The following is a 23,228-nucleotide window of genomic DNA, read 5'->3' on the forward strand; positions in this document are numbered from 1 at the left end:
CCAATTATAGAAAATGGGGTAGAGAGTTATGTAAGTACAGAATTCAAAGTAAATAAACTGTATATCTTGTTATTCCAGTGATGATGGGTCTACGTTAAATAATGCATTGCATTCTAACATGTTTATAAGAAGCATTATGCTTGACTCTCTGAGTTATATTGTTAGAGAATTTATCAATAAGTTGGCCTACAACCAAAAAGTTAAAGACTTGCTCAATCCTGTCCATTTGGTATGGCCAGTTACCAGTATTTCTCCTGCAGTCTTTTGAAAGAATTCATTTTATGTAACGAGCATTTATTAAGCTCCTACAGTATGCCAGGCTCCATGTTAGGCACTGAGAATTCCATGATGAATGAGACAGTCTCGGATATCTAAGTGAAGGAGAGAGACTATGAGAAAGGAAAACAATTTAAATGCAGGTTGGGAAAAGTATATGCAAAACATTCAGTGACATGTTAGACAATGACTGGGTGGAGGCCTAAATCAGATTCAGTGATTGTGTCAGGATCCAGCCATTTAAAAAGAAGCAGAAATTACACTAAGTATTTGAATAGAGAGACTTCAATGCAGGAATATGTTAAATAGGTGTGGGAGGCCTAGAAAAAGCACAAAGGAAACAGATACCAGAGACAACTAGAGGAAGCAATTACCCTAGGGCTGGGGACTTGGGAGGGAAAGGTTAGGGGAATCAGAACCTAGAAGCTCAGAGGTCAGACCCTTTGGAGCTAGGATTCAGCCCTCTTAAGGAGAGGGCACTGCCCAGTTGCTGATTCTGAGAATTCCAAAAAACAAAAACAAAACAACCAAAATGCAGGCTAGAACCAGTTGCTGTTGCCCGGGTGACACTGATAGAAACAGCAGGCCAACTAGAAAAAACATGATTCCCTTCTTTCCTCCTATTTTCCAAACTCCTCTGGTCTAATGCAACCTATTGTTGAACTTAACAAAAAGCCAGCTGGAGAGAGAAATGTCGTTTGCAGAGCCCCAGTGAGTCAATGCAGAGTATGCTGTGGTGCATTTGCAGCTGAGAGACAATCAGTGACTGAGTGATTCAGAAATAGCTTTCTAAACAGGTGATATCTGAGCTGGGTTCTGAAAAACAAAAATAATCCCACATGTGAAGAGCTGGGAGATGAGCATTTCAGACAGGAAACGGCTTAATGAATGCAACATCAGGAAGGAAGAAGAAGTATGATAAGGGAGTGGTATAAGTGGTCTGAAATATAGTTGGAGAGAGCTGAAGCCAGGTTGGAGCCAGATCATGCTCACAAATATAGGCTCTTGAGTTTAATACTAAATATATACACATACGTTATGATACATGTCATATATTCTAAAAGCATTAGGAAGGTATTGAAAATTTTAAAAAGAAAACAATCATTTACTAAACACCAGTTGAATATGAGGCACCATGCTAACCAAGGGTTCCCACAAACAAGCACCTCATTCTTTCTGCCTCCTACACCTGTTCCTCTGCCTATAGTTTGTTTCCTAGTTAATGGCACTGCCATTCACTCAGCTTCCCAAACCTCTGAGTCACCTTACTTTTCACTCCCCACATCCAGTGAGTAAACCAAATTCTATGGACTCTACTAATAGTTCCCAAGTCAACCCCCTCCTTTTCATTGACACTGCCAATGCCACTGCTTTGGCTTCTCCATCTCCAGCATTGCCCTTCCCAAATCTATACTTCACTCTGCTCTCAGAATGAGCAATTCAGAAGATAAATCTCTGAATCTCCAGCACGTAGTTACGGCTTTCAAACCTCTCCACGATCTAGGCCCTTCCTCCGTGAGCTTCATTTTTTTTCTCCCCTCCAACTTTATGTAACACCAGACCATTTGTAGTTACCCCTCATACCTTGTCATTTTATGCCTCTATGCCTTTGCTCAAGCTAATCTTTCAGGATTTAGCTTGGACATTAGGTCCTCCATGAAACCTTCCCTAAATCCCCCAATTGGATTAAGTGCCTTTCATCTGTGCTCCTAGAATCTCCTGTAGCCCTCTATCTTATCACTACATCACACTGAAATAATCCATTTACATGACCCCTTCTCTACTGGATGGCAAACTTCTTGAATTCAGAAACTGTTCATCTTTGTGGTCCAGCATGGCATGGTGCCCAGGAAATAGTAAATACTCATTACTGAGCTCACGAAAAGAATGTACCTTACATTGCACTCACCAGGGACCCAGAGACCAAATGTGGCAGGAAACCTTCACATTCTAAGCTTAAGACACGCAGCTGAGACGATCCCATGTAGGCATGAACAGGCAGGCCCATCTTATGAGAGACAAAGAGGTTTAATTGCTCACGAACCTCACTGACAAAGTGCCACGAATTCAGACTTAAAATTTCCAAATGACGTTATACAATTTTATATTTTGTGCATCTTTAAAAGCATTTTAAAGATGCTTTTAAAGATAAATATTTAAAATATACCATTATTTGTGTTTTCTTCTTTTGGTATTTCTTATCTTTTTAATGTATCAATAGCCTCAAAATATGAAAGTGAAATAATATCAAAATTTAATCAAGGTACCGCAGAATTAAATTGATATCATCAACAGTGAAGAGATCAGATCTATGCAAAAATATTTCCTCACCCTTGGGCAGGAAGAACAGAAGCATGGCAAGTTGTGATCATGCAATAAATATGCTGAATGAAGAAATCCTGCTCAATGGAACTAGGTATGACCAGAGGAAGAATCTGTCTATCCAAAAGATGGCAAGATAGCACTCAGCATAGAATAAGGGAAATGGAGCATCTGAGACAAGAATAATAGGGGAACCCCTCGGAATGTGCAGAAAGAGACTGAGCCAATCACATGCATTGAACCACCATCAGAGCCTGATATCATTAAATATTCATACATCCAGTCCTCAACTCCCTCCCTCCCTTTCTTCCTTCCTATAGAGATGAGGTCTCACTATGTTGCCCAGATTGGTCTCAAACTCCTGGGCTTAAACAATCCTCCTGCCTTGACCATTCTTTTGAAGCTTTTGTTCACAGAGGCTCAAGGTGCCTTAAATATGTTTAAGTCTCTGAAACTTAGGATATAGGGAAATTGAACGATAAATTATTGTAGGGGGTACATTGCAACGTATTAAAACTTATGTATAAGGCATATCAGGCCGGGACATGAAAATTACTAAGGTACTGTGTATGTTATTTGTGCATGGGAATGAAACTCCTTCACCCTGAAAACAGGACAGGGAGTGGAGTGTTTGGTGTGATAAGGAATGCTGAATGCCTCCTGAGAATGCAGCTTGAATGTTGTGCAAGGTCACAAGTGCCTCAGCAACCCCAAATGACCATCTAGTGTATGTTTGTAGTTAATACAAGCCCTTTCAATAAATACTTGGTGGGCAGATGCTGGGGCAGACTCTCTTGGAAGAGCTACCCACTATCCCTGCTCAGCTGGAACTGTCTGAGTACTTCATTCTTGGCATTCACCACAAGCAATAAGCTCTGCAAGTGGCGACCCCAATGGGATCACCTTGAATTTATACATGAAGAAGAGCTCAGCAATTTTAGGGGAATCCCAGAAAGGACAGTCCTGACTCCCATCAGGAGGACAGGATGCATGCATAAAATATCGGGCTAGGTTATCATGGGTCAAGAAATGACCAAAGAGCAGAAAGTATTTTTTAAAACAGTGCAACAGCTACTTAAGGCTATCCAGTGCACTGTAGAGCCTGGAGCTCTACACAAGCTTATGCTCTTAATTCAGCAGCAATGCCGTTCCTAATCAAGGAACCTTAGATTTAGAGTTATGGGAACAGGTAGGTTGCTGCCTCAAAAGAGGATATAAGCAAGGTCATTTTTCTAATGTTACTATTTTGACCACCTGGGCACTGGTATGCTCTGCATTGTATCCTTTTATCTACTAGATTGCGATGAGTCAGACTGCCCATCTTCTCCATCTGAGGGGAATTCAGGAGATTAAAAGGAGAAGGAAAAACAGAAACCAGAACGACGAGGAGAGACTTTTCTCCCCGCTTCATTCCCTTCCATGGAGAATAAGGAAGAGGCTTTTTCTAGTGAGGATAAGGACTGATCGGAGCCTTTTCCTCCTGCAGTAGAAAAGCTATTGGCCTCTTTTCCTCTACCCTCAAAGGGACCTGAATCTGTTGGCCGCCGTCCGGCAACAGAACCTCCTATCCCACCTGAGGAGTTTGGAGGCCACCAAGGGATGGTTCTTAGATAAGACCCCTGGTCAGTGAACATCTATATGATTGGGTGGCTGCGTCTCCTTGACAAACATCCCTGCTGGAGGAGTGCCTCCAGGAAGGAAGGAAAGTGGTTAATTATGATTGTCTTCCTAATATTCAAGTTCTCACTTTCTACTTCCAGCATCAACCTTTCTGGCCTTGTCTTTTTTCTGTTTCCCTGGAGTATAAGGGGAAGTTGCATGCTGCCTCCGGGTTTTATCCCAGACAGCTCTGGCTTTCTTGCTGCCCACAGAGGCCTGGGGCAGGAGAGTTGCGAAGATGCCATGCAGTGCCCATTTAGTCAGTGGCAGTCTAGGCAAGTTGCCCCTTTCTGGGTTTGTGGTGATGGAGGGGAGGCCAAGAGGCACAGACTGAGTTCCCAGGTGGCTGCAGGCAGCTCCAGCATGGTTCTGAGGATCCTCCTCACCATGGTCACCTGCCTTAGTAACTGTGCCCAGAAAGTGGCCTGCTGCTTGCTGTATTGCTGCTTTTCCCACTTCTGCCCTTCTCTGCTACCCCTCGGATGTCTCAGTTGACAAGCAATTCCTTGTCTTCCCTAGCTCCCTAGGGAAAGGGTTAAGAAACAGTCCATGTGCACTCCCGACTTTACTAGCCTAAGGTGAGCCAGAGGAGTATACAGCGGTTCAACAGCTACTTAAGGATATCCAGTGCACTGTAGAGCCTGGAGTCTACACAAGCTTATGCTCTTAATTCGGCAGGAATGCCCTTGGTTTCCTGATCAAGGAACCTTATTTAACAGAGCTCTGGGGGAGAAGCCCACTAATAAGGGGTGCTCTCCCATAGCCGTATGTTAAATGCTAACCAGGCTGAGGTGGATGAGCTCTGCCAGCTTCTATCATCTTCAGAAGATAAACTCAGCAATAAGGTATGTTTATTTTGCCTTTTTCATAAAATGTTTAAAAACACTGTGGCTGGGAAACTTCAAAGAAGAGCCTGTGCTGCATGTCTGCCTCTCCTCTGAGCCTCTCTGCTTGTGGGTAAACATAATAAAAAGCCCAATATGTTTTCAGTACCTTACCTAACAGGGTTGGCTTCAAGCATAGGTGGCCTGGAGGATGAGCGAAGTCGTCTTCTCCCAGCCTGTTACCTCGTCTGCACTTACACACGCAGTTTACCACCTGATTATTCTCTAGCCTCCTAACTGCCACTTGTAGTCTTCCTCCCTTCCTTTTAGGGTAAGGGCAGCAACAGGTGGCAGATTATTAAAAAAAGAGGCTGCCTAAGGAGCCTGAAATGAATTAAAGAAAAAAAACCTGCCACAGCCCTGCTTTCCCAAGCTCACTTCTAAAACATGACAGCTAAAGGATAATGCAGGAAAAGGACCAGCACCTAAAAACATTTTTTAAAGTTTTTTTCTTTTTTTACACACTTAAACTAACTCAATGCAGGTTTATTATCCTGGTTAGTTGTAGTCACATTCTAATGACTTTCAAGAGCCAAAATACGGTAAAAATTACATAAAATATCAGTCCTTTCCATGCCTTAGTTTATCAAGTAAGCTTTATCTTTCGCCATTTCTGTATTTTATGGGCTGTTTACCCATCTCATAATCCCTCTAAACATATACAAAAGACCACAGATTTAATAGTTTCCCTTATAAAGGGGCACCGGCATTGTATCCAGCGATCAGGATATGATTCTGCTACTCTTTTCCTACTGGTAAGCAAGGAACAATTTTATACTCTCTTAGCTTGTGATCTTGACTGGCAAGTAGCAATGGCTGACTTTATTGGTAATTTCAGCTTCCATTTACCAGCCTCTAAGCTCCTTTTTACAAACTGTGCCTGTTAAATTTGTATCTATTATTTTCTCTGAGCCTTTGTTTCATGCCACTACTGTCTTTACAGATGGTTCAGGAAAAAAAAAAAAAAAGTAAAAGCAGTTACAATGTGGTACGATGCTGTGCAAAACTGGCAACACAAAATCCAGGAACATTTTAAAACTACACTATAGGCACTTTTAATATTGGCTTTACAAACTTTTCCTCACCACAATATAAATATAGTTAGTGATACTGCTTATGCAGTATATAGTATTGCTCATTTAGATCTTGCACATGTGAAGGGTATTACTAATGAACCTCTATTAGCTTTGTTTCTTGCAGCATAAGAGCTCCTCTGTGCCCATCGTCACCATCTTTATATCAACCATATTCACTCTCATTCTAGGTTACCTGGTCCCTTATCAGAAGGGAATGCTTGAGCCCATGCTCTATTATGACCAAAAATGTGGTTTGTAGACTTTCCTGCTTTTTTGAAAGCTGAAGCTGATCATGCCTTTTTTTTCATCAAAATGCTCACAGTCTTAAACAATAATTGCATTTAACACTTGCTTAAGCTCGTATAATTATTAAAACTGGTCCTAATTGCCAATGGCATTCTCTGTCTCCTTTTTCCTTAGGACTTCGTGCCAACCCACAAGGTCTGGTGCCTAATGCTATCTGGCAAACTGATGTTACTCAGTATCCACCCTTTGGACATTTTAAATTTCTTCACGTTACCATGGACACTTATACAGGCTTAATACATGCTAACCCCAAGACCACAGAAAAAACTAGAGATGCAATTGCTCATTTATTTGAATCTACTATGACTTTAGGCCTTCCACAAACTATAGAAACCAATAATGGACCTTACTACTTAGTGCTCAATTTACATATGCATTGCAACTTTAACACATACAACACAAGACTAATATTTCTTATAACTCAACTGGTTAGGTTGTTGTTGAACAAGCACATAAATTCTTAAGGTATATCTTAATAAACAAAAAAGGGGGAATATGGAGCTCTCTCCTTGAGAACAGGTCCTGTCGTTGGAGAATCAACCCACAATGATGGTGATAATTTGGAAAGCATCTGACATTACCTAAGGACAGCTAAAGAAATTGGATCAACAAGCAACTATCTGGCTTGCCACCATGGAAGCCCCTGCAACTGCAGAGAACTGGTTTCTTATGTATCTGATGGTAATTGGAGAAACTTCTGAGAAAGGAAGACAGACATGGATGCTAGGGTAGCTGGTAATTCTTGTTCTTTGCCAAGTGGGATCAGCTCAATAACATGTTTATTGGAGTCATGTTCTATATCCCCCTGTTTTTAATGTTACTACATGGTAGAATGCTGACCTGCCTTTGTCATCTAATGATACTTCTTAGACAGGAGATCAACAGACACCCCTGTCTTACTCCTTAACTGAAAATTTGAGATGGATTAAACTTAATGACTCCTTGAATTTACTGTCTAGTAATCCCTCTGTTTTTCCACAATAGCACATGATAAGTGTGTTACTTTCATTCCTCAGGAGTATCTTTACTATCAGCCCAAAAGGGATGCTAAGCTTGCAAATTTGACCTTTATTTCTGCTGTTGCTACTAATCTTACTGAGGTCTATAATGAAGCTACACAAGTGCCTGATCTTCCTAAATGCCGTCTGAGTAGGGACTGGTGATATAAGTTTGAGGCTGTCCAGTGGTCTCTATGCAGACAGCCTGCACTGCATTAAGGGCCTCTGTTTGATAATAACACTTTACTTGATTGGGGTTCCCATGGTTAGCTTATGTCTGCAAATCAGACTATTGGATTTGGGAGTCTCTCCAATAGTTCTATCACCTGGTCAGGATATGGGCTTTCAGGACCAATATTACAACTAAAAGGGAAAGAAGCTTTAAGCACTGCTCATATCCAGATTTGGAGATTAGGTCTTCCTTTTCTGAACAGGTTCTTTCACATAGTGAGTACATTAATAGTGGTGGCAACTATACCCTCTTTTTGCACAATAATGTTACTGATACAGCCCTTATTTATATTATGCACCCTTATATACTTCTGTTTGAGCAAGGTGTTCCTAACATAGAGCAGAATCAATCCTTTTATATATTAAAGTCTCTTCCAGTAGTTGGTATGCTACGTTTGTCTCACTGAAACGTTACACAGTTAAATATAACCTGTGTCATGATTTTAAAACAGTGTGCAGAACTGTGGCTGCCTGTACATTTAACCCAGAATTAGGAAGGAGAGTCCACCTTGCAGTTGTTTAGAAAAGCACATCTGCAAGGAGATTATCATGACCATTTGTCTTCTCAAATTTCCACTCTTCAGTGTGAATTAAAGAAACAACTTGAAGAGTAGTTGCAGTAATTAGAAACAAGTACCCTTCAGCAATTACAAGAAGGCTTTCAACGGTTAAACCTGAACACTTGGTTGTCTAGGTTAAACAGACACATTTGGGTGATGGCCACTATACTTACTCTTTTTTGTATCTGTTTGCTAGGCATCTGCAGATGGCTCTGTGCTGCTACCCAATGCATCTATGAGCAGGGAAGAATGATAGAAGCTTACCTTGCATTGGATGACCATTATGCTCTAAGAATTAAAGAAGGGGGAGATGTAGGGAGTGCATGGCAACATATTAAAACTTATGTGTAAGGCATATGAGGTTGGGACATGAAAATTACTGAGGTACTGTGTATGTTATTTGTGCTTGGGAATGAAACTCCTTGACCCTGAAAACAGGACAGGGAGTAGAGTGTGTGGTGTGATAACGAATGCTGAAAACAGCCTCCTGAGAATGCAGCTTGAATGTTATGCAAGGTCACAAGTGCCTTAGCAACCCACCTCAAATGGCCATCTAGTGTATGTGTGTAGTTAATACAAGCCCTTTCAATAAATACTTGGTGGACAGATGCTGGGCGGACTCTTGGAAGAGCTACCCTATCCCCGCTCAGCTGGAACTGCCTGAGCTTGGAAGAGCTACCCCCTATCCCCGCTCAGCTGGAACTGCATGAGCACTTCATTCTTGGCATTCACTGCAAGCTATAAGTTCTGCAATTACCATTTATATCATATTTACATCATTGATCAATGACGTAAATTGACATCGAACAATTTTCTCTCCAAGAAATTCTCTGAAAACTTAACTCCACCATCTGAATGCCCACTCCCAAGTTGTTGGGGCTCCATGGGAAAGCTGACCACACTTTCTCTCAGAGGCGGACCTGCAGGGCAGCTCCTCCCCAGTGCTCTTCTTATCTTACTTCAGAGATGACGTCAGCACATTATGATTGTGATGTAGCAGCAATAAAACAATGCCCAGAGCAGCCTGCCCTGTGCTTCTTTTACTAAGTGATTAGTTGCCTGCCAGGTAGACATAAACACCTGCTAAAGAAATGTGAAAAGAGTGAAAACGTGCTATTTGGAAATTATTCTTCTAGTCGACATCCAGGAGATATCGAGAGATCTATTTCACCCCAACCTTTTGGTACGTGACTGTCTTGTTACTGCAAATTGGGTTTGAAACTGAGGGAGAAGGAAATGAATAGTTCAATTAATTCTGGTAATTCAAGGGGAGAATGTCTTTTTTTCCCCATTCCTCTTCTCCTTCTAGTTTCATTTATTCAACCTCAACCTGAACAAGCAGAAAAGCTGAGAGATTTAACACCTGGTGACTGAATTTCTTTTTCTTAGAAATAATTTCACTGAGAGTTTGAGTTTGAAATGAAAGCATGTTTTCTGCATTGTTTTTAACTTTTTTTTTTTTTTTTGAGATGGAGTCTCATTCTGTCACCCAGACTGGAGTGCAATAGCGCAATCTCGGCTCACTGCAACCTCCACCTCCCAGGTTCAAGTGATTCTCCTGCCTCAGCATCCAAAGTAGCTGTGATTACAGGCACAGGCCATCATGCCCAGATAATTTTTTGTGTGTGTTTTTGTAGAGACAGGGTTTGACCATGTTGTTTTAGTGAATAATGATTAATAAAAATGTAGACTAAATAAACTATATTTATTACAACCAAAGGTTGTTAACTATACCAAAGATGCCATTAAAAGAATAGCTGAACAATTAAGATCCACTAGTCAAATAGCCTAAGAGAATATGATAGTTTTAGAAATGATATTGGCAGAGAAAGGTGGTGTTTGTGTTATGATCAAAACTCAGTCTTGCACCTTTATCCCAAACGACACTGCTCCCAATAAGAGTAAAACAAAAGCTCTCCAAAGACCTACTGCCTTATCAAATGAGCAAAAAATTATGGCATTAACAACCCTATTTCAAATTGGCTTAAGAAATAGTTCAGTCAATAGAAAGAGATCATAACCCCAATTCTTTCTTCTTTAGCAACTGTAATAAGTATATTCCTTCTTGTTAAGTGCTGTATTATACCATGCATCCGAAGGCTAGTACAAAGACTGGTGAACACAGCTCTTACTAAGATCTCCCCAAACCCTCCTCCACCTTATTCAGAAAAGTTACTTCTCTTAAAAAGTCAAACAGAACAGTTAAGTCAAGATATGTTAAACAAGTTTGAAGAGGAACTATAAAGTAAAAGAAGAAGAAATTGTGGGCAGTAGAAAAGTTCCTCTTCAAAGTTTCCTTTCTTGTTAAAGAATAATTATAAGTATTAGAAATAATAGTTTGTTTTAAACACTTTCTCCAAAGCCTTCTTGCTTTTTGCTTGTAGCTTTTTGTGACGCCCTATTCTGTTGCTGTTAGATATAAAATAATAAGTACATTCTATGTCCTTCTGCTTTAACCAAGATATTTGTGTTAGACATGCTCACAGGCACATAGTACATTCTATGTCCTTGTATTTTAACCAAGCATTTTATGTTATTACTTTTCTAAGTCCTTTCCAAGCAACTTCGTGTCCCTTCCTTATTTGGACTTCCTCTTTTCCTTTTGTTCTCCACTGTTTTTACCTGTTTAGAAAAGTTTTAAGTTGTTAGCCAATCAGGTTTTAGTTTAAATTGTGAAGTCTAGCTCTAACCAACAGAGATCAGACACAGCAGTAAGGATGACCCCAAATGCATAAAGGATAAAGATGTCTGCTTTTCCTTTGTTCATTGTATTCTCACGGCAAGATGGCTAACAGGAGCACTCTTTCTGCAGAAACTAAAATTGCCTTGCTGAGAAATCCTTTGTCTCAGTGCTAATTTTCTAATTTTTCTTTGTGGTACCAAGCATATGTTTCTAACACGGAGTTTCACTCTTGTTGCCCAGGCTGGAGTGCAATGGTGCGATTTCAACTCATTACAACCTCTGCCTCCTGGGTTCAAGCGATTCTCCTGCCTCACACTCCCAAGTAGGTGGGATTACAGGTATGCACCACCATGCTCAACTAATTTTGTATTTTCAGTAGAGACAGGGTTTCTCCATGTTGGTCAGGCTGGTCTCAAACTCCTAACCTCAGGTGATCTGCCCACCTCGGCATCCCATGCTGTGATTTCAACATGTATTTTTGAGTCACCAAAATTAATAATGATATCTCAGTAAGATGATTGGATCAGAGGGTGGGGGCTGAACTGATTGTCAGGCTGCTCTTCTGTGCCTACAAACCAAGAAGGCAAAGCAGAGTACAAGGAGCTTGTCAGAAAGAGAACTCAGAAACCATCTCTTTCTTTTTAAAAGAAAATCATTTCTTAAGCATCAGTTTAACCACTGGCTACAGTTATTTTTGACACTTCTTTACAAGAGATTGTCATGTTCCAAATAGCTTGACACCATGATTGATAACTGCTGTTTTTAAAACAATTTAATGTTATGGGGATATATGATTACATATATTTTAACACACATTACTTAACTTATGTGTATGTGTGTGTGTATATATAAAGAAATTAAGTAGGCCAAGCACAGTGGCTCATGCCTGTAATCCCAGCACTTTGGGAAGCCAAAGTAGGTGGATCACTTGAGCCCAGGAGTTTGAGACCAGCCTGGGCAACACAGGGAGAGTCAATTTCTAAAAAAAAAAAAAAAAAAAAAAAAAATTTAAAAATTAGCTGGGTGTGGTTACATGTACCTGTAATACCAACTACTCAGGAAGCTGATGTGGGAGGATCATTTGGGATGGGGAGGTTGAGGCTGCAGTGAGCCATGATTATACCACTGCTCTCCAACCTGTGTGACAGAGACCTTATCTCAAAAAAAGACCCCCAAAATAAACAAGAAATGAAAGAAGAAAGAAGTTTCCGTGGTGCCCAGAAGGCATATCGCTGCGTCAAGATGAAGCTGAACATCTCCTTCCCAGCCACTGGCTGCCAGAAACTCATTGAAGTGAACAATGAATGCAAACTTCATACTTTTTATGAGAAGCGTATGGCGACAGAAGTTGCTGCTGACGTTCTGGGTGAAGAATGGAAGGGTTATGTTGTCCGAATCAGTGGTGGGAATGACAAACAAGGTTTCCCCATGAAGCAGGGTGTCTTGATGCATGGCCGTGTCCACATGCTACTGAGTAAGGGGCATTCCTGTTACAGACCAAAGAGAACTGGAGAAAGAAAGAGAAAATCAGTTCATGGTTGCATTGTGCATGCTAATCTGAGCATTCTCAACTTGATTATAGTAAAAAAAAGGAGAGAAGGATATTCCTGGACTAACTGATATCACCGAGCCTCGTCACCTCAGGCCCAAAAGAGCTGCCAGAATTCGAAAAGTTTTCAATCTCTCTAAAGAAGATGATGTCCACCAGTACATTGTAAGAAAGCCCTTAAACAAAGAAGGTAAGAAACCTAGGACCAAAGCACCCAAGATTCAGTGTCTTGTTACTCCACGTGTCCTGCAGCACAAACAGCGGTGTATTGCTCTGAAGAAGGAGCGTACTAAGAACAATAAGGAAGAGGCTGCAGAATATGCTAAACTTTTGGCCAAGAGAATGAAGGAGGCTAAAGAGAAGCCCAGGAACAAATTGAGAAGAGACACAGACTTTTGTCTTTGCAAGCTTCTACTTCTAAGTCTGAATCCAGTCAGAAATAAGAGTTTTTTAGTAACAAATAAATAAGATCAGACTCCAAAAAAACAGAGAAAGAAGGAAAGAGAGACAGAGAAAGAAGAAAGAAAGAAGGAAGGAAAGAGAAGGAAGGAAGGAAGGAAGGGAGGGAGGGAGGGAGGGAGGGAGGGAGGGAGGGAAGGAAGGAAGGAGGGAAGGAAGGAGGGAAGGAACTGGAAAGACATATACCAAAACTTGAATACTGTCTCCAGCTATTCAGAGTGAACCTAAGGCCAGGCACAGTGGCTCACATCTGTAATCCTAGCACTTTGAGAGGCCGAGGTGGGCAGATTGCTTAAGCTCAGGAGTTTGAGACCAGCCTGGACAACATGGTGAAATCCCATCTCTACAAAAAATAGAAAAATTAGCCAGGTGTGATGGTGCATACCTGTGGTCCCAGCTACTCAAGAGGTTGAGGTGGGAGGATCACTTGAGCGCAGGAAGTTGAGGCTGCAGTGAGCCAAGATCACATCACTCCACTGCATTCCAGCCTGGGTGACAGAGCAAGACCCTGTAGAGAATAAAAAGTAAACCTAGTAAATAATTTACTTTACCATTGGTAAAATATACGATGGGGTGTGTGTGTGTGTGTGTGTGTGTGTGTGTGTGTGTGTGTTTGTGTGTGATGGTCAAAATGATGGCTTCACAGAATCCTCTGTTTTAAGAGCCTGGACTAATGTTTCTCCCCCCAAAGACAAAATCTTGCTGTTACCTAGGCTAGAGTGCAGTGGCACAATCTTGGCTCACTGCAACCTCTGCCTCCTGAGTTCAAGCGATCCTTCTGCCTCAGCCTCCCAAGTAGCTGGGATTACAGGCATGCATCACCAGACCTGGTTAGTTTTTGTATTTTTAGTAGAGATGTTAGAGGGGTGAGGAGTGTAGTGTACAGATATCTCAAATCACAGTTACAACAAAACTAGTCAAAATTTAGCATACACTTATCAGCTATACACATAATCCAAAAGTGTAAAAATAATTCTAGAACAAATGTTTAGAACATCACAGCAAAGTTGATAAAAGAGCCTGTTAACACTTTTTGCTCCTCAGCTAACCTCAACTTTGTTCAAAAAGGACGTGAGAGGTAAGACCCAATTGTGGCTGCAAATATCCCTGAATTCCTTCCTTTCCTCTCACTTCCTCCTCCCTGTCTGTGTCCTGAATCACAGCTACACCTGTTCCCCTGGGAGATCATCCACTGTTTGCTCTCTGGAAGAAGAATTCTCAGATGCAAGGAATTCTGGTGATCTCATAAATGACAGCACTGGAAAGGGCCTTTCCCTAATCCCAGCAGCCATGTGGCATCTCCTGATTAGCAAGTGTCTGCAAACAGTAGACACACTTTCCAGAATGCGGATGTTTTCATTTTCTCAGAGTGAATTGTTTTTCCAAAATGTGCACTCTTTCAATTAACTCTGTATGAACAAGAGTTGACTGCTGTGTCTCCTCAAATCTAAGATCCACTAATTATAATATATACCATTATTGGCCAGGCCCAGTGGCTCACACCTGTAATCCCAGCACTCTAGGAGGCCAAGGCGGGTGGATCATGAGGTGAGTGGATCACTGGCCAACATGGTTAAACCCCATCTCTACTAAAAATACAAAAATTAGCTGGGAGTAGTGGCATGTGCCTCTAATACTAGCTACTTGCAAGGCTGAGGCAGGAGAATCACTTGAACCAGGAAGTCAGTGGTTGCAGTGAGCCGAGATCACGCCACTGCACTCCAGCCTGGATGACAGAGACTCTGTCTCAAAAAAACAAAAAGATATACTATTATTTTATGTGCCACTAGGAAGGAAAATATGCTGCTAATTATATAATTTAATGCTTTCTTTTGTTTTTTTGTTTGTTTGGGGTGTGTGTGTTTGAGACAGTCTTGTTTGGTCACCCAGGCTGGAGTGCACTGGCATGATCTCAGCTCACTGCAATCTCTGCTTCCAGGTTCAAGCAATTCTCCTGCCTTAGCCTCCCAAGTGGGCATATATTGAGAGATCTCCTAGAGAGGCCTTTAGGATAAGCTGGTATTATAGGTGCATGCCACCACGCCTGGCTAAGTTTTGTATTTTTTATTAGAGATAGGGTTTCACCATGTTGGCCAGGCTGAACTCCTGACCTCAGGTGATCTGCCCACCTCAGCCTCCTAAATAATGCTTTCTTATTGGAATTTTCCCACAGCTGCTGTTCCTGTGCCATCATCCTCTGTGTATTTCTTAAATGGCTCCACTCTAGTCTTTAGGACCTTCTTCCAAGCCTCTGACACACACTCTCCAAATTTCATACAGGAGCATTCTTTTTCTTCTTTTTTTTTTTTTTTGAGATAGAGTTTTGCTCTTGTTATCCAGGCTGGAGTGCAATGGCAGTCTCCACTCACTGCAATCTCCACCTCCCAGGTTCAAACAATTCTCCTGCCTCAGTCTCCCAAGTAGGTGGGATTACAAGCATCTACCACCACATCCAGCTAATTTTTGTATTTGTAGTAGAGACAGAGTTTCACCATATTGGCCAGACTCGTCTTGAACTCCTGACCTCAAGTGATCTGCCCACCTTGGCCTCCCAAAGTGCTGGGATTATAGGTGTGAGCCACTGCTACTGGCCAGGAGCTTTCTTAATCTTACTAGAAGATGACAAAAAAAGGTTTTCTGGTAATCATTAAGGAGCACATTTTAAATAGCAATTAAATGCAACCCCAGTAATATAATCTGTACTGCTTCCTTTGCCACATTATCAAATATCCTCATTGGCCATAGGAGCCCGGGATTTCACTGTTTGGCAGTTTCAGGCCAATTATGAGCTAGGGACTCATGACTTTCTAGTTCCACTCATCAAAAGACCACGATGAGGATCATCTACAACAGCTCAGCTCAGACATAGACAGCAGCCTTGGACTCCACTTCACCTACCCAGTATACTTAAAAGAACTTTAACTCTTTCTAAGGCATTGACCTCACACTTGAAATAACAGTAAGGTTTAGAATTGAAATTAATTTCTTATGTATACAAATTAGTGCTTTTTTTTTTTTTTTGAGACAGGATCTCACTCCAACCAGGCTGGAGTGCAGTTGCAAGATCATAGCTCACTGTAACCTCAACCTCCCAGGCTCAGGTAATCCTCCTGCATCAACCTACCAAGTAGCTGGAACTACAGGCACACACCACACACCCAGCTAATTTCTGTATTTTTTGTAGAGACAAGATCTTATATGTTGCCTAGGCTGGTCTCGAACTCCTGGGCTCAAGTGATGGGCTTGCCTTGACCTTCCAAAGTGCTGGGATTACAGGTGTGAGCCATTGTGTACATCTGATTTTCTATTTTTGTTTCATTTACCAAAGATTTCATCATGAAAAGGAGGAAGCTCAAACTGAAGTGAGTTAAAAAAAAAAACTTCATCTACTAGAGAGGATTGTGGCTTGGCCTGAGTTGAGGTGAGGTTTGATGGTTCTTATAGACAAACCATGTTGGCTGCATGCCCACAACCTCTCCTGCCCTTTTCTCTTTCCTTCCTTTCCCTCTTCCTTCTTCTGCCACTTGCTTTACTTTCCAAGATTTATTTTCTTCTTTCTCTCTCCTGGAGACTCAATGTACTGAAGATGCTATCTACAGCAGTGGTCCTCTTGGCAGCAGGGACCAGTTTTGTGGAAGACAATCTTTCCATGGACTTGATCTCATAAGGAGCATGCAACTAAGAGCTAAGCCTCAGTTATGGGTAAATAGAGGAAAAGTGTTCTCAGTTTAGTATAGCTTTGATGCTCTACTTCCAAAAAGGGATTGGAGAACCCTGCATGATGGAGAGAGTACCATTAATTTGGAAGATAGAAAATAATGGTCTGTGGGGGAATATATTGAGAGACCTCCTAGGGAGCCCTTTCCTTAATACCCTAATAAGTGTCTCCGGCCCCACATCCCAGTCGGTTTTTATTCTATGTATCTGTTTTCAAGTCTTGATAGTCCCTATCATCCAACATCTTATTTGAATTTCTTTTGGCTTGCTTACTACCTGTCTCCCCATAAAGTGTAAGCTCAGGAGGGCACAGATCTTACCAGTCCTGTTTAGATATATGTATTAATACAAGTGCCTGGTGCAGTGTCAAGCATATCACAGATATTGATAAAGTGTGCTGAATAAATAAATGAAGCAACTTAATTCTGATATTAAATTCTCTCTGTATCCATTAATTGTATTTCTGTTCCCTCAGTGTTTTTGTTTATATGCAAGTGCAATGAAGAAGAACACCAGCAAATCTACTATGAGGATCAATAAGCAAGATGCTCTCTGCACCCCACACTCCCATGATCCAGGACATCTTCAAAATATGTTGGATGGAGGAGAGTATGCTCCTTTTGTATCTCCTCCCATGTTAGAGAGCAATTTTATCCAGGTAAATCATATTCAAGACCTGAGTTAAGTTCCAATAACTTCAATAATTAATTTTCTCAAAGAAAACTAAAAAGGATGGGAGAATTGTTTTAAATGTGCCAAGGGAATGTGTGATACTACTAAAGATAACAGTTTGGGAACTTTTAAAAACCTGAAATAATTATAATGTTAAAGGACATTCATTTCAAATGTCCCCAACAAACTCTTGTGAAGGACTTCTGCCTTAACTCTACCATAATTGTCATTCTATTATAATCTTCCCAAAATTACATGAAGCCATTTTTGGTATTTCCTGCCACAGGGAAACATATAGGTAACTTCTTTCTTAGGTGTAGAAGACATTCTACAGAACATCTATGACACAACTAGGGGTTACACTGAAGTTTAACTCTTAATTCTGAAGGTAAAATATAATTGTCAGATGGTGTTGGGAAGAAAAGCTTTCTTCTCATAAGAAGGTACCTACATTATTAATGAAACTGCATTTCTGTGCATTTGGGAGCAATGCTAACTTTGTAAACATTCAACATTAAAATATTCAGAAAAAGAAATGGTGAAATAAGTTCAATGATAGGGGTCATACCTTTAAAGCTCCTAGAAATGCTGCAACAAAGTCTAACACTAAACACTGAGCTATTACCTCTAACTCTTAACACATTTGAGCAGCTGCTCAGCTGATTTCACAGAGGGGTGACGTGGGAGGACAACAGACTCTTCAAAAGGTAAGGAAACTTCATCTTCCATAAACACATTCTCTGCACTAATACTTGAGTACTAGTGTGAGCTCTTCGCCTCCCAAAACATCTGATGTTTTAGTGATGTCCCTAGAATGTGTGTGACAAGTCATGATTTGATGTACTTTACCTTCTACATACTTGTTTCCTACTAATAATGTTTTTATTTTTTCACCTTTTATCCTGTGCCCTTTCCTTTTGTGCACTCTAATGAAATTACATAGTACTTTTCTGACATTGGGGTAGTTAGCAGTCGATAGGTCAGACGTAGCCCCCTATTGTAATTTGATAAGTCATACCCCTCAAGATGCACAACCCCTGGTTAACATGTCTTTGGCTGCATGTTATCAAGATTCCTGACTGAACAGGTTTAAATGAAAAAGGAAAAACAATTAAGCTGGATACAGTGGCTCATGCCTGTAATCCCAGCACTTTGGAAGGCCAAGGCGGGAGGATTGCTTGAGGTCAGAAGTTCAAGACTGGGCTGGGTAACAAGTGAGACCCCCCCCCCATCTCTAAAAGTATTTTTTTAATTAGCAAGATGCAGTGCTACACACCTATATTCCTAGCTACTTGAGAGGCTGAGCAGTGAGGATTGCTTGAGCCCGGGAGCTCCAGGCTGCAGTGAGCTAGGATGGGGGCTACTTCACTCCAGCCTGGAGGTTAAGAGGAGACTTTGTAAAAACAAACAAACAAACAAATGAATACTTTTTAAAAAAATAAAAAAGGAAGCAATTATCTCAAATAGAGTGAAAGAACCCCAGGGCATCAGCTCACTCCCAGTAGAGGACCCAGGTTTTTTCTCTTTGCTCTATCACCTTGAAGCTAGCTCCCCTCAGGGCACCACATCCCAACAGGACAACTGCCAGAAGTAGAAGACATTCATCTCATCCTGGTGGCTCTGTCTCCTGGTGGCTCTGAGAAAGGTTTTTCAGGGTTGTAGGAGAGCCCCTCTATGTCTCACTGGTCACAGCCCCTGCTGAAACCAGTCACTGTCAAGGGGTAGAGTAGGACCACCACTACCCACTTAGGTTAATCGGGATTTAATCCCTCAGCTAGGTCATTATCCCTGAGCCATGATATTAGTCAAAACCAGGATTCTGTTAACCAGGAAGAAGAGGGGCACAGTTTGGGATAGGTTATCAATAGTGTGAGCTACAACCTCTTTCTTTCAAGTAATGTATTTTTTAATTGAACCAGTTATCATACAGTGGAGAAACCACAGTGTGGCTCCTCTCTGCCTTCTTTCACCTTCCTGCCTGCCCATCCTCCAGTCTCTTCTTCTACCAAGTGGCAGAGATTTTATTGGCCAAGTTTCTTGGACTTTGAGATTTTTACACATGCTGTTTCTCTGCCTGGAAACCTCTCCTCTACACCCAGCCAGTTTATCGCCCACATGGTTTAGATATCAGCTAGAGGTCTCTTTCTCAGGGGAGACTTCCATGACCCCATATCCAGGGGTGTGCTGGAACTGGTCGACTGGTAAGTATTCAGGAAACATGTAAGTCAGTTCTTAAACACAGCCATTACTAAAAATTAAATTATAGGCCAGGTGCAGTGGCTCACTCCTGTAATCCTAGCACTTTGGGAGGCCAAGGTGGGCAGATCACCTGAGGTCAGGAGTTCAAGTCCAGCCCAGCCAACATGGTGAAACCCCATCTCTGCTAAAAGTAGAAAAATTACCCAGGCTTGGTAGCACATACCTGTAATCCCAGCTACTCAGGAGGCTGAGGCAAGAGAATCACTTGAACCTGGGAGGCAGAGGTTGTAGTGAGCTGAGATCATGCCACGGCACTCCAGCCTGGGTGACAGAATGAGACTGTCTCAAAAAAAAAATTAAATTTTATAAACTTACAGTTATAATATATCTAAAATAAGGGCAATAAATATCCAAAACTCTTCATTCCTAATCTTTTACTACATTTTACTATTGTCTATATTTCTGAGGTTATAAATATAAGAAGAGTTTGGCAAGAGTTTCTGGAATTTATTAATTGGCTCTATGGAATTTAAACTGAAGACTAAAGAATATTGCATATTATTTGTACACTTGTGCTACTTGTCTTTTATGCAGGAACATTTTAAATAAACTTATGTGTAAATGTCTGTACCTTCTAAGACCTAGCTGTTACCAGAACATCACTGCCTATCTCCCTGCTCTGAGTCAAGTCCTGTGTTACATGTTCCCATAACATCCTGAACTTGTACTTGGTAAAACTTCTTATAATAATAATTAGTTACAAACTTAAATTCTTTAATGTTTGTCCCTGGTAGACCCCCACAGGTCAGGGACTGTGCCTGTTCCCTGTGGTACCTCCAATTAGCATGACCAAGTGAAGGAACAGATACACCATGGTTCATTTCTCCTTTATTTTCTGCCCTCTCTTACACTTATCAGGCAAGCAAGGTTGTCAAAGCCACATATTTCATCAGATAACGACTTTTCCTGTTTTCTGCACTCAGGTCAACAGGAGAGGTGAATCCATTTACCTTCATAACCGAGCCAACTGGGTGACTGTAGGCATCTGTTCTTCCAGCTCTACCCACAAGATCCCCAATGTGATGCTACTGGCACATCTGACACCTGGTACTCAAAAAGATACAGAATCCCTGTTTAAAAGTCTCCTGACATCTCCTCCTGCAGAGAAACTGGTGCTCACCAGGTGAGTTATAAAGAGAAGAGGTTAAAGGTCCCTCAGAAAATGTGCATTACCCTTGTGGATCTGAAAATGGAAACACTGAGGACAATTGTGCTAAAGGAGCATCTCACTTGCACTTTCTGCTGCCAATGACAAAGAGGAGCATCCTTAAAGATGGGGGAAATCATGTATGATAAAGCATGTTAAACAGGCAGTTAATTTTTTAAAAATTAAACCTAATTAACAAAAACTGAAGACACATAATAAACTGCCTTTCTAGAACATGCCTCCTCTTCCCCAGCATCCCAGCTTCCAAAAGAATTAACTCTGGTCTTGTCTCAGCCACTAACTTGCTCTATGATCTTGAGTAAATTGCTTAACTTTAAGTCTCAACTTTGAAGGATGAATTTAAATGGACACTTTCTAATGGTAAATAGTTGGCATTCTGATGCGTTTTATTTGTTTTTGAGATGAAGTCTCGCTCTGTCACTCCCAGACTGGAGTGCAGTGGCACAATCTGGGCTCACTGCAACCTCCACCTCCCGAGTTCAAGCAATTCTGTCTCAACCTCCCAAGAAGATGTGACTACAGGCCCATGTCACCACACTTGGCTAATTTTTGTATTTTTAGTAGAGACAGGGTTTCACCATATTGGTCAGGCTGGTATTGAACTTCTGACCTCAGGTGATCCACCAGCCTTCACCTCCCAAAGTGCTGGGATTACAGGCGTGAGCCATCGTGCCCGGTCCATTCTGATGTTTTTATGCATCAGAGTCTTTGTCATATGATTAAGATGCGATGGTCCTCAGGAGCCCCTACCCAGACCTATCTGAGAGAAAAGTCTGGTTTCTTGAGTCTCATTCTTCAAACTACTATAAAAAATAAGAAAAAGGCTGCATATGGTGGCTCGTACCTGTAATCCCAGCACTTTGGGAAGCCAAGGCAGGTATATTGCTTGAGCCCAGGCATTCAAGACCAGTCTGGGCAACATGGTGAACCTTGTCTCTACAAAAAATACAAAACTACCTTGTACAACTTGTCTCTACAAGAAATACAAAAACTAGTCAGGCATGGTGGTGCATACCTATTGTCGCAGCTATTCAGGAGGACAAGGTGGGAGAATCACTTGGGCCCAGGAAGTCAAGTATGCAATGAGGCATGATCACACCACCACTGCACTCCAGCCTGGGTAACAGAGTGATACCTTGTCTCAAAACAAACAACCCAAATACAAAAACTATATATATAGGCCTCCAATCAGGTCTTCAGATGATGTTACATGTGTGCTTGTTTGCAGGTTTCTCCCTCTCCAGTTTGTGACTCTTTCTGTGCATGATGCTGAGAACATGCGCCTGAAAGTAAAGCTGGTGAGTGGTCGCGCCTACTACTTACAGCTCTGTGCCTCTGCATGTAAACAGGACACCTTATTTTCTCAGTGGGTGGCCCTCATCTACCTCTTGAATCAGGAGAAAGCCAAAGTTTCCAAAGTGTCAGAGGTTTCAAGTCTCTCGGGAATTACGAATAGCACAGACATCACAGGCTCCATGAACGTGATGGATATCACAGCGTTCACAGCCATCCCGATCCCATACATGCATGCAGGTACAGGCCCTGTACATGTCAGGGACAGCATAGATTTCTCGGAATTCACAGACATCACTGACATCACAGATGTCACAGATCTTCCAGAAAATGAGGTCCCAGAGGTCCCAGATGTAAGAATTGTCACAGAAGTCACAGAAGTCAGAGAAGCCACAGAAGTCACAGACAGCTTGGATGTTACAAAATGCTCAGGAGTCACAGTCATGTTTGAAAACAATGACTTAATCAGGGCCAAGCAAGAGGAAAAGGTACGTGTCACCGAAGACTTTCATGTCTTAATAATTGAGAACTAGAGTGATTACCAAGATCACACTTCTTGGTTAGCTGACATTGATGATCAAAATGCTATGGAACTGTAACCTGATTTTAATAGTGAGATTTGATCTCCGAATCCTTGTGTAAAGGAGTTGTAAGATGTTTCCTGAAATAGGCAGTGACCACCCTTAACATCAATCTTAGCCCAGTATCAGAAATGAAAATAACTTTAGAATCAGAATCAGAAGACCCGAGTTAGATTCAACCTGTGACATATTACTAGTGTGACTTTCCCCAAGTCACAGAATCCACGAGCCTCAGTTTTCTCACTTCTAAAATGAGGATATTAATACAATGTAAGGGTTACTTTCCAATTTCAAAATATATATCAGTATCCAGTATCTTGAAGGATGGGATGGAACTTTGATGGGTAAACACAAGGATGGAAATAGGATAATAAAAAACAAATTGAGTGGCTTTAGAAAAGGCCAGAGAGTCATGTCCAAAAATGTTTTGTTCAGTTGGGCTGGAGAATAATATAGGTGGAGAATAGTAGAATATAGGATTGGAAAGTTATTTGAAAACCTTGAGAGTCAAATTTAAAAGTGAGAACTTCACTAT

The 23,228-nt window shown here is 41.3% G+C and overlaps 1 protein-coding gene, 1 long non-coding RNA gene and 1 pseudogene across 26 annotated transcripts in view; 2 read left to right on the top strand and 1 right to left on the bottom strand.

Moving 5' to 3' along the window:
* LOC128928914 (uncharacterized) overlaps positions 1-14,201 on the bottom strand; it is a 36,325-nt gene extending 22,124 nt beyond the window's left edge. The window contains exons 1-2 of the long non-coding RNA XR_008474700.2: positions 14,053-14,201; positions 13,389-13,511 (exon numbers count right to left, since the gene is read on the bottom strand). This is a non-coding gene — a long non-coding RNA (uncharacterized LOC128928914). The remainder of the gene's footprint in view (positions 1-13,388; positions 13,512-14,052) is intronic.
* The window catches only part of GARIN2 (golgi associated RAB2 interactor family member 2), a 46,335-nt gene continuing 32,461 nt past the window's right edge, over positions 9,355-23,228 (top strand). For 9 of the 25 annotated variants that reach the window (XR_013521274.1, XR_008474699.2, XR_013521273.1 and 6 more), the window contains exons 1-5: positions 14,294-14,551; positions 16,332-16,365; positions 17,196-17,378; positions 20,575-20,774; positions 22,048-22,600. Coding sequence is in view for 21 of the 25 variants with exons in the window: in XM_054240638.2 (XP_054096613.1) it covers positions 14,547-14,551; positions 16,332-16,365; positions 17,196-17,378; positions 20,575-20,774; positions 22,048-22,600 (975 nt within the window). In the remaining 4 variants the exon portion in view is untranslated. Of the gene's footprint in view, positions 9,496-9,781; positions 9,856-11,235; positions 11,334-14,293; positions 14,552-16,031; positions 16,105-16,331; positions 16,425-16,573; positions 16,706-17,195; positions 17,379-20,574; positions 20,775-22,047; positions 22,601-23,228 lie in introns of those variants that run through there. The other 16 variants (XM_054240636.2, XM_054240635.2, XM_054240633.2 and 13 more) reach the window with 16 other exon arrangements.
* On the top strand, positions 11,360-14,142 carry LOC100397796 (small ribosomal subunit protein eS6 pseudogene; annotated as a pseudogene).

Source organism: Callithrix jacchus, chromosome 8, assembly GCF_049354715.1.
Source record: "Callithrix jacchus isolate 240 chromosome 8, calJac240_pri, whole genome shotgun sequence".
Taxonomy (NCBI): Eukaryota; Metazoa; Chordata; class Mammalia; order Primates; family Cebidae; genus Callithrix; species Callithrix jacchus.